Below are 12,268 nucleotides of genomic sequence, written 5' to 3' on the forward strand. Positions count from 1 at the left end.
ATACTAGGCCAATAACATTTCATGTTACTTATAACAAGATTTGTTATTCGTCGTTATGATTTTTTTTTTGTTATTGGATTGTTATTGTAATAACAGACTTATAACATTTAAAGTTATTCTTCGAACAAATCTTTGTTATTATTTTTTTGTTATTTTAACAACTAATCCGATCATCCCAATAACAGTTGGCGGTATTCTTCCATAACAAAAAATGTTATTCCAAAGTAATTTTGGCTTTCAATCAATATCAGACCAATAACAAATTTTGTTATGATAACATAAACTGTTATTTAACCCTTATGCAAAAATGGATTTCTCAAGAAGAATCCATAACATTTTTTTTTGTTTTAACAGTATTGGCATAAATTTAGTTATTACCGTCTGATCGGGAATGTATAAATGTTGTCGCAAAATGGCAGAATTTTTGAATGTATTTTTGATTTGTTTACGACGGAAAACAAGTTTTTTTTCTGAACTCAGAGTACTCCATCAAATCGGACCTCCAATTTATAAAAGCAACTTGACACCAAATTTCCAAATTAACACCATTTTAGGCTGCATTGAAAAACACGCCTTTTTTGAATGTTCGTCATGACATATCGCAAAATGAACCTCGAATTTGTGATCACATACAAAAATTACCGTTAAGAACGAAGATTCAAGCTAATCGAATTTGGTGCTGTGTGAGTTGTCGGAGAATTACCCACATTAAAAACAAAAAATTAAAAAAAAATAAAAAAGGAGCAAAATTTCTATTGTTTACAAATAAACGCAACATTTCGGACTGAATTTCTTTGTGTCTCATTAGTTGCGCGGCTTTGTCACCTAAAAACATATGAACAAATTAAAGAATTGAAAAAATCTGGTTCAGGAAATTGTTTTCCTCTGCAAACAAATAAAATTTGAAAATCTCAAAAAGGAAGTTCTCAAGGAACATGTTGTTAATGGTCAAATTTTGAAAGCAAATGTTTGGAGTAGAGCAGTTCTCTACGGAATCGGTCTTTTTTCTTTAATTTAATTTTTTGTATTTTTTAATCCGGCTGAAACTTTTTTGGTGCCTTTGGTATGCCTTAAGAAGCCATTTTGCATCATTAGTTCTTTCATATAATTTCCCATACAAATTTGTTCATACAAAAATGATATGTGAAAATTCAAAAATCTGTATCTTTTCGAGGAATTTTTTGATCGATTTGGTGTCTTCGGCAAAAGTTGTAGGTATGGATATGGACTACACTGAAAAAAATTATACACGGTAAAAAAATGGTGATTTTTTATTTCACTTTATGTCACAAAAACTTAATTTGCAAAAAACACAATTTTTATTTTTTTATTTTTTTATGTCTTAGAGGACATCAAGTGCCAACTTTTCAGAAATTTCCAGAATGGGCAAAAAATCTTTGACCGAGTAATGATTTTTTGAATCAATATAGATTTTTTTCAAAAAGTACTTTAGTGAAATTTTGATAAAGTGAACTTTATCAAAATTTCAAAATTTCACGTTTTTAAGTTAAATCAATTTTTAGATGACTTTCTTGAAAATAGTCGCAGTTTTTAATTTTTTTAAATAAGTGCCCATGTTAGCCCACCTTTGAAAAAAAAATATTTTTGAAAAGTTGAGAAAATTCTCTATATTTTGCTTTTTTGAACTTTGTTGATACGACCCATAGTGGCTGAGATATTGCCATGCAAGTGATAAAAAACAGGAAAATTGATGTTTTCTAAGTCTCACCCAAACAACCCACCATTTTCTAATGTAGATATCTCAGTAACTAATGGTCCGATTTTCAATGTTAAATTATGAAACATTCAAGAAATTTTCAGATCTCTTGAAAAAAAAAATTTGACCGAGTAATGATTTTTTGAACCAATATAGATTTTTTCAAAAAGTACTTTAGTGAAATTTTGATAAAGTGAACTTTATCAAAATTTCAAAATTTCTCGTTTTCAAGTTAAATCAATTTTTAGGTGACTTTTTTGAAAATAGTCGCAGTTTTTATTTTTTTTAAATAAGTGCCCATGTTAGCCCACCTTTGAAATTTTTTTTTTTTTGAAAAGTTGAGAAAATTCTCTATATTTTGCTTTTTTGAACTTTGTTGATACGACCCGGCTGAGATATTGCCATGCAATATCTGTTTTGCAAAATTGATGTTTTCTAAGTCTCACCCAAACAACCCACCATTTTCTAATGTCGATATCTCAATAACTAATGGTCCGATTTTCAATGTTAAATTATGAAACATTCGTGAAATTTTCCGATCTTTTCAATAAAGTTAAATCAAGTCTTACATTTCAAACTGGCCAAACATTCAATATTACGCCCTATTGAAATGTTAGTCTTTATTTAAAATTTTTGAAATTTTTTTTTTTCAAGAGATCTGAAAATTTCTTGAATGTTTCATATTTTAACATTGTAAATCGGACCATTAGTTGCTGAGATATCGACATTAGAAATTGGTGGGTTGTTTGGGTAAGACTTAGAAAATATCAATTTTTCTGTTTTTTAACCTTTGCATGGCAATATCTCAGCAACTGCGGGTCGTATCAACAAGGTTTAAAAAAGCAAAATATAGAGAATTTTCTCAGCTTTTCAAAAATAGTTTTATTGCATAAGGGTTTCATAACAGTTTATGTTATCATAAATTTTTTTTTATTGATGTGATATTGGTTGTAAGCCAAAACAGCTTTGGAATAACATTTTTTGTTATTGAAGAATACCTGAAACTGTTATTGGGATGATCGGATTAGTTGTTAAATTAACAAAAATAATAAAAAAAAGTTTTGTTCGAAGAATAACTAAAAATGTTATAAGGCTGTTATTACAATAACAATCCAATAACAAAAAAGTCATAATGTCGAATAACAAATCTTGTTATAAATAACATAATATGGGTAATTCTCCGCCAACTCACACAGCAGTTGCCCCGACCCCTCTTCGATTTGCGTGAAACTTTGTCCTAAGGGGTAACTTTTGTCCCTGATCACGAATCCGAGGTCCGTTTTTTGATATCTCGTGACGGAGGGCGGTACGACCCCTTCCATTTTTGAACATGTGAAAAAGAGGTGTTTTTCAATAATTTGCAGCCTGAAACGGTGATGAGATAGAAATTTGGTGTCAAAGGGACTTTTGTGTAAATTAGACGCCCGATTTGATGGCGTACTCAGAATTCCGAATAAACGTATTTTCATCGAAAAACACTAAAAAGTTTTAAAATTCTCCCATTTTCCGTTACTCGACTGTAAAATTTTTGGAACATGTCATTTTATGGGAAATTTAATGTACTTTTCGAATCTACATTGTCCCAGAAGGGTCATTTTTCATTTAGAACAAAATTTTTCATTTTAAAATTTCGTGTTTTTCTAACTTTGCAGGGTTATTTTTTAGAGTGTAACAATGTTCTACAAAGTTGTAGAGCAGACAATTACAAAAATTTTGATATACAGACATAAGGGGTTTGCTTATAAACATCACGAGTTATCGCGATTTTACGAAAAAAAGTTTTGAAAAAGTTACTTTTTGCGTTTCTCTTTGTTTCGTCGTCCGTGTCTGTCACGGGTGACCATGAATGGCCATGATCGATGACGACCAACTTTTTCAAAACTTTTTTTCGTAAAATCGCGATAACTCGTGATGTTTTTAAGCAAACCCCTTATGTCTATATATTTTTGTAATTGTCTGCTCTACAACTTTGTAAAACATTGTTACACTCTAAAAAATAACCCTGCAAAGTTAGAAAAAACACGAAATTTTAAAATGAAAAATTTAGTTCTAAATGAAAAAATGACCCTTCTGGGACAATGTAGATTCGAAAAGTACATTAAATTTCCCATAAAATGACATGTTCCAAAATTTTTTACAGTCGAGTAACGGAAAATGGGAGAATTTTTAAAACTTTTTTAGTGTTTTTTTCGATGAAAAATACGTTTATTCGAATTCTTAGTACGCCATCAAATCGGGCGTCTAATTTTACATAAAAGTCCCTTTGACACCAAATTTCCATCTCATCACCGTTTCAGGCTGCAAATTGTTGAAAAACACCTCTTTTTCGCATGTTCAAAAATGGAAGGGGTCGTACCGCCCCTCCGTCACGAGATATCAAAAAACGGACCTCGGATTCGTGATCAGGGACAAAAGTTACCCCTTAGGACAAAGTTTCACGCAAATCGAAGAGGGGTCGGGGCAACTTTTCCCGATTTCGTGTGAGTTGGTAGAGAATTACCCATATATAATTGGCCTAGTATTTTAAAATATCAAAAAATGTTATGCCCAAGTTATTTCCGTCTGCTCGGGCTCACATATCATTTTTGTATGGACAGCTGCCAAATTGTAATATGAACGAACTAATGATGCAAAATGGCTTCTTTGGGCATACCAAAGGCACCAACAAAGTTTCAGCCAGATTAAAAAATACAAAAAAACGAATGACCGAAATCTCAGAGAATTGCTCAGTAGTCTTTCGATACATATTTATGTGAAGTTTAACAAAAACGTACATTATTCCATCCAATTCAATTAATTTGTTTTTAAATGAAATTATTTCAATAGATCTGGACTTCCGAAAGCACGAATTTTAATTTCAAATATAAAAATATTAACAAACCCAATCTCCCCCTACACACACTGTGACTACTGTCCAGCCAGTCGGCAATATCCAAAATCGAAAAAGGTGTCCCGGAGAGATATCGCGCTACTGATGGGCTTCCAACCGGACCCTGTCCAGTCCAGTCCAGTCTGGCTTTCTAATATTATATATATGGTTGCAAAAGTGGAACACGAGTTCGACAGTTGTTTACGAAACATGTCACACACACACAGAGTGGGAGAGACACGAACCCACGTGAAAGCGTAGGATCGTGTCCTACGGGAATGTTGCAATATAGTTGCCGTCATCTCGTTCTGCTCTGGATTGAAGTCATTACTGGGTAAGTGCGTCCCTTGGGGAGGTCGAGGGAGGCACTTTGAATGCATAGAATCCATAGTCGAAGTGCCGCCATGCTCGCATATTTACGCATATTTATCAAGCATTTTTGAAAGCCTGCCAACCAACCACCCACGTGGGTAGTGGGATTGACCACGCCGGTGGGCCAGGTCATCACGGAGACTGGAGTAGAACACTTTAGAGGGATTTGGCCGAGCTTTTCAACAACTTTGATGTAAAAACGCAAAAAAAACCTGCTCATTTCAAGAATCAAACCAATGCTTATTGCTTGACACTCTGCCTCTTTACCGCAGAGTCACGCTTGTTCAGTCGCATTCTCTATCTCTTCTCTTTCGTCGTTTCCTCTCGTGGTAACGCAATACTCTTTCTGTCAAGCTCCTCTCGCTTGGGTGTACAACGCTGATGCTGCGCCAGATGGCGCTGTGGTGCGGGAGAGAAATTTTGTTGTCAGAATAACAGGTGATAACAATCAGGCCGACCATTGTTTGAACACGCACATCTAGAGGGGGGGAGAGAGAGAGGAGGTTAAAACTCTCCGTGGGGAGGCACTCTCACGAAACATTGGTTGCGCTGGCCCTGGGTCTGGAATGTGTTTTTCCCGAAGCTGGGCACGATTTGCGAATAAATGGCGGTTGAAATATTCAATTTGAATCGATTTTCGGGATTTGGCCGGGATTGAGGCTCCGCTTTTATGTAAATAAAGCTTCAACGGTGCGGAACGGACGAGGTGACAAAAGCTTTCCAGGAATTTCCAGGAATTTTTCGAGGGGACCACCACCCCGCGTGCTGCGAGTGATAATGCACCCGAGCGATGAGGGATTATTTGTTTGGGATGCGCGCTCGGGAAAATGAGGTTTGCAAAATTGTGGGAATTAGGTTTTGCAGCTTTGTTGCAGTTGTGGGTTTGGGGTTGGATTACGCATTTCATTCATCTATTATGAATATAAACCTTCAAGGTTTATATGTGATAATGTGAGCATTGTATTTTCTACTTGGAAGTCACAAACACAATCTCGTGAAGTCAATCTTGCTGCAAGATTTAAACAGCATTTAGGGGGAAAGGGTGTGTGGAAGAATTTTGCTCGATGTTCTAAACCAACTATTATATCCATGTGAAAAAAGTCTTAAAAAGCCTCAAAATTGTTCAAAAATATCAAATTTCTAAAAACATTTTTGATTCATTTCAAACAACCATGCGGGGCAGTATGCACCGCAAATGGGGCAAAATGCACCGTGTTAAATCAGTTTTCACTTGTCACAACTAGATGACACCACTGTTTTTACCTGACCACGCTTTTTGCAGAAAATTTAATTAAAAATGCATTTTTTATGTTTTTGGACTCATCTATCTACAGCAGTGTTTTTCAACCGGTGAAGAATTCCCCCTGGGGGGGGGGGGGAATTTGGCCATTCTAGGGGGGGAATGAGGATTTAAAAGAAATTCAATGTCTGTAAACGTATTTGCAAAAAAAAAATAAAATAAAAAAAATAAATAAATAATAAATCATTATTCTATGCAACTATCAGTTTCTTTGTTTAGTTAGAACGACATTAATTTTTTCCAAAAATTTCATTTTAAAAAGTTTCAACTTTAACTGTGTAGTTTGACATTTATTGGGACAATACAAAATGATTTTTGGAATATTTCTCAGGCATTTGTATTTTAATTTTTTTTTTTTTTTTTTGAGACGAGCAATGATTGAACCGTTTTTTAGAACAAGATGGATTTTCAAATATTATTTTATAGTTTTTATTTTGTTTTACATTTTTTAGAGAATACTGTGAATTTTTGCAACCTTCAAGCTTAAACAATGCTTATTTCAACTAATATATCTTGTGAGTTTTTGTCTTATTCCAGACACTCCAAGCATTTTTATCATTATTTTTATAATGGATTAGAGCAGCGATTCTCAACCTTCTTCTAGGCCGGTACCACCTGCCATGTAAATCAAGTAGGCCCGGTACCCCCGTTGAGAATCGCTGGATTAGAGTATTAGCAGAACGCTGAATTGCATATTGAACAAGAGTACACCCAAAATCCGGTGCCGAGAGAATATCTCTACCATTTATTTTTGAGGGACTTTTCGATTTTTCGAGAGGAAAACGATCACGATGATTTGAAACATTTATTTTTTTCCGTTACCCAAAAGTTGTTTACCAATACACAAGAGTGCACTTTCGTAACACGCTATAAACGTAACTCTGTATTTTGTATGTGTGAGTGTGATTTTCAATCTACCCGAAAATCGCCATTTTTTTTACTCGTGCCACTCATGATTCAGTCTGCTGCAGTACAGCAAAGAGGTTAGAGGTAAGTTTTCGCTGCAATTTTTGGCAAATGTTTTTTCGGTGGCAAGCGAACCCTGGGCATGGCACTGCCTCGCCGGAAGTTTTTTCGTCGTTTGCCGGAGGTTTTCGTTGTTGGGTATAGTGTTGAGATATTTTGCGAGACCGTCGAGGCAGCCGCCGCCAGGGAAGTTAAAACTATCTTTTCACTTCCCTGGCGGTGGCTGCTTTGTTCGTTAGATTTGGGTTTGAGCGAATCGGTATCAAAGATTTTGTCTGCGGTGCCGGCTCGCTTCAAACATTCCAATTGAAAACCTCCAGCAAATGATTTACAAACCTTCTGCGACACGCTTTGGATTTGATCACCACCGGGAATGACAGCAAAGTTGGCGCCATCTTGGCCGTCTTTCTCCTCCGTGAAACAGAGTGAGAAAGAAAAAAACATTTTATTTTTTTATCTAGGGGAAATATGCCCATTTTAATCACACTAAGCCGTTCGACCAATTATCATCACTTTTGCTGTTTTCCTCTATTAAATGAATATTTTCAGATGTATCAACAATGGAGAATTGCTTGCTCACTTTTGTTTGAGCTATTTATTACTTTAGAACAGTCAAAAACACTTTATTAAAGCTGTAATTCATGATCAAAGTACTCATAGGCCGATAATAGAAATAGGCTGAGAAAGGGTATAGTTCCCCTATTTCAGATTTGCACACCCGAGGCAACAATCCAAGTGTGCTTTCCGCTGATCCGAGTTGCCATACGATCCGCCAATCCTCCGCCATACGATAATCGCCCAAAACCCGTCATCCAGCTGCCCATTTGCTTCGACATCTGACGATCAACTTTCTTGGCCCCAAACTGGGCGGATAACCTTGTGATTTTTTACCGGGGCGTGCGGATCTGCGTCGACAAGTAAGGCCATCCGACAACCCACTCGCTCGGCCCCAAAACCAACATCCGGCTGCTCATCCGGGTGGATTTGCTTACGGGCGTGTGGACCTGCGTCGGCAAGGAGACACGGTATGTTCTGAGAAGCAATTTGTAAACAAGCAGTGCATTTTGCTCAATTGCAATGTCTGCAGGATGCATTGTTTGTTTACAAATTGATTCTGATTGAAATTAACAGTAATTTGTTTGTGTTGTACTCTTTTTTAGATTTCGTGAGGCTCGTCACGACCAACCGCTACGTGCGGACCTGCGTGAACAACAAGATCCGGCTGCTCGTCAACAAAATCCGGCTGCTCATCAACAAGATCTGGCTGCTCATCCGGGTGGTCTTGCTCACGGGGCGTGTGGACCTGTAAGGTCATCCGACGACCAACTCGCTCGGCCCAAGATCCGGCTGCTCGTCAACAAGATCCGGCTGCTCGTCAACAAGATCCGGCTGCTCATCAACAAGATCTGGCTGCTCATCCGGGTGGTCTTGCTCACGGGGCGTGTGGACCTGTAAGGTCATCCGACGACCAACTCGCTCGGCCCAAGATCCGGCTGCTCGTCAACAAGATCCGGCTGCTCATCCGGGCGGTCTTGCTCACGGGGCTCAAACCCAACATGCGGCTGCTGGTCCGGGCGGATTTGCTTACGGGGCGTGCGGACCTGCGTCGACAAGGAGACACGGTATGTTCTGAGAAGCAATTTGTAAACAAGCAGTGCATTTTGCTCAATTGCAATGTCTGCAGGATGCATTGTTTGTTTACAAATTGATTCTGACTGAAATTGATCGTAATTTGTTTGTTTTGTACTCTTTTCAGATTTTGTGAGGCTCGTCACGACCAACCGCTACGTGCGGACCTGCGTGAACAACAAAGATCATCCGGCGACCTGCTCGTCAACAAGATCCGGCTGCTCGTCAACAAGATCTGGCTGCTCATCCGGGCGATCTTGCTCACGGGGCGTGTGGACCTGTAAGGTCATCCGACGACCAACTCGCTCGGCCCAAGATCCGGCTGCTCGTCAACAAGATCCGGCTGCTCATCCGGGCGGTCTTGCTCACGGGGCCCAAACCCAACATCCGGCTGCTGGTCCGGGCGGATTTGCTTACGGGGCGTGCGGACCTGCGTCGACAAGGAGACCCGGCTCGACGCCGGAAGGAGTTTTCTGCGGTAAGTTTCGATCGCTTTCTTCGGAAAAAAAAATGTGCTGGCGTAATACTACGCCTGCAATTTACTGAACGCTTGACTTATGTGACTTTTTTTTCTCCTTTCTCCCAGATTTTATCATCCGTGGCCATCAATGCGTTGGGGATCTCGAACGAGCCCAAGATGTCGCCGGTGGACGATCTTCCCCGGACTGGTCTGGCGAGGAGGAAGGAATCAACCGGCATGGAGCTGGCCATCATCGTGCCATCGGTTCGGTCTGGAGACGAGGAATAAACGTACGAACTCAAAACGATTAGTTTAGAAGAAATGGTGGCCGGAACGGAACGGAGAGGGAACCGTCCTGAGCACTGCATCGTTATGGAGAAGAAAGAGGAATCGCCTTTAATCAACATTGTTCCTTCGGATCGGGTGCAGGAACTGGTCCATCACGAGCTTTGTCTATTACTGGTTATTGCAATAAAATTCCTTTGATTTGATTATTATTTAGAAATCGTTTTATTTCCTTGCAAAAGAATAAGAAACATAAGAAGAAAAACTATCGTTTCTCACCAACACATGAGCATCTGTTGACGTCCACACAAATACATGCACAAAAACAGGAAAACACTTTGAAACCAATACATAAAAATAGGCTTGAATGTGTGCGTGTTGGCAGGCTTCTGCGTTTGAAATGTTTGTTGAGAATAACGCTCTCGGCAGTCTCGGGCGTTTTTCTCTCAGTCCGTCCGCAGTAACCTTTTCCTCTCAATCCGTGATCGTTATTCCCTCAATTGGATGCCGAGCTATTTTGGGTGTAGTTTAGTGTAAATAAACGGAAACAAATGTAATAAAACTGTCATGAGATATATTTTGTTAGATTAATTTAACTAAATATTAGCAGATGAAGATAAAATATCGAAAATAAAAATTTCTGCGACTTTTAATTCATTCAAATAAATTTAAAAAAAGAACTTATCTTTAGAAATCTTTAAGTGAAAGGAGAATGGGCAAATTTGGTCCAAGGATGTACACGAACGGGACCAACTTTTTTCAAAAGATCTCGCCGAGACATGAAAAAAAGTCTTCTGGACCAACTCTCTAAACCCCGGGGTTCAAAAGTTACAAGTTGTTGAAGTTTGAGCATTTTGGGTTAAAATGTACAAAAAATCGTATTTTTGCTATTTCTAAAATCATTCATTCTGTTTCATTATGGATTTCGATTTTCTTGACTTCATTCGACGCGTATCAGCAAAAACTATGAGTTCTGATATGTCTTAGCATGATTGAAACATGATTTCTCTTGTTTTTATCTGTTTGAACCGTTTGTGCAAGAGGCATCCCATAGAAACAAGTCGAAACTTCTAGGTTTTGAAACCGGATCCTACCCAGACTGCTTCAGTGAGTATGGAAGGCTTCAGTGCAATGTTGTAACAACTTATTGGGATGGTCTGAGTCATCCGAGAACTCCTTGGAGTTAAGACCGGTGAGTCTACCGCCGTAACAAGCAGGATGTCGGCGGTTTTTGACCACGGATCATACCCGCATGGCTCCAGTGAGTGTGGTAGACTGCTTTGCTAATGTTTTAGGATGTCCTGGGTCATCCAAGGACTCCCTGGAGTTATGATCTGTAGGTCTACGGTTGTTACACCTTTTTCCAGACAGATTATCAATAATTTGAAAACAAGAAAAGCAAAAGCATAAGCATAGGTGCCCACAATATGAATAATTTGAAAACAAAAGTACATAAAATAAATTAACACTATAACGCCCAACGCATACAACTTACACTTACAACTTACACGGACGCCCAAGCCTCCCAAAATGTTTTCGGTCTTATTTAAGCTCGCCTAGAGGCGGGGTTAGGTTGTAGCGAGTTAATTGCACTCGAGCGTCCAATTTCCCGTCCCGGGAAGAAAATTTTCCGGGAATTTCCGGAATTTTCCGAAAAATAATATGTATACATAAGGGTGCCTAGAAAAAACGACCCCCTGCTCCACAAGCGGTAAACGGTTTTTTCGGTTATTTTAAGCATCTGTACAAATTTTGAGCGAAATTGGATGAGATTAACCCATTGATACTCGAGACTAAGTTGGCGAATAAAATGTTTTTCTTACAAAAATAACTTTTTTAAATCGCTAATAACTTTTCAGGTTCGAGTTTTACAGCTTTGTAATGTTCTACAAAGTTGTAGAGCATTAAATTTCCAATGGGAATCTTACTTTTGGGAATAATTTGATGGAAGTAGCGCAACTGCAGACCAAGATTAGTGCGCTGACCACGGGGACGCGCTGTCTTGTTTTTGCATGCTCATTTTCATTTCTTTTGTGTCGCTGTTTGTGTGCTTGGGTGCGTGGTTATTATATATAGGTGAAGGGATTTTATTAAATGATAATTATATTGCATTATTATATTTAATTGATTATATAACCACACTATATTTTATACTTAACACATTATACAAAACACATATGAAACTGTAAACAGGAGCGTTTGGTACGGTATGTCCACGCATCCTTCCTCCCCTGTAGATTCTGTGAAATGTGCTCCGTTCACAGAATCTGTCTCCGCGGTTAATGCAACGCAGTAGGCCTGGCCGCTTTAATTTATGCAATACATCTTCGGGGTTACTCAAGTGTACTGCAATAATTAATATTGACAAGAAAGAACTTGGGGCGTAATCTAACCCCAAGTTCTTCCAGGATGCTTTCTTCGGACTGGCTGCGCTTGTGTTCGATTAGATTAGATTAGATTAGATTAGGAAGTAGCGCAACTGCAGACCAAACCGTAAGAAAATTGGGTTTTCCATACACTTTTTCGATTTTTCCATACAAACTTCACCTCCGTGTATCAATGGGTAAATGTTGACCGATTTTGTTCATATTTGGCCCAGAGTCCTAAAATAGCTCAAGGAACAATATTCAGCTTGTGAAGCGAGGTTTTGAGAAAAAGTCCCATATTCTG

At 38.4% G+C, this 12,268-nt stretch overlaps 1 protein-coding gene across 1 annotated transcript in view; it reads left to right on the forward strand.

Moving 5' to 3' along the window:
* The window catches only part of LOC119769506, a 14,157-nt gene extending 4,315 nt beyond the window's left edge, over positions 1–9,842 (forward strand). Inside the window, exons 2-6 of the mRNA XM_038262208.1 lie at positions 8,385–8,500; positions 8,566–8,665; positions 8,712–8,846; positions 8,981–9,331; positions 9,440–9,842. Of these exons, the coding sequence (XP_038118136.1) occupies positions 8,385–8,500; positions 8,566–8,665; positions 8,712–8,846; positions 8,981–9,331; positions 9,440–9,624 (887 nt within the window). The 3' untranslated portion in view covers positions 9,625–9,842. The remainder of the gene's footprint in view (positions 1–8,384; positions 8,501–8,565; positions 8,666–8,711; positions 8,847–8,980; positions 9,332–9,439) is intronic.
* Positions 9,843–12,268: the final 2,426 nt, after the last annotated feature.

Source organism: Culex quinquefasciatus, chromosome 1 (genome assembly GCF_015732765.1).
Source record: "Culex quinquefasciatus strain JHB chromosome 1, VPISU_Cqui_1.0_pri_paternal, whole genome shotgun sequence".
NCBI lineage: Eukaryota > Metazoa > Arthropoda > Insecta > Diptera > Culicidae > Culex > Culex quinquefasciatus.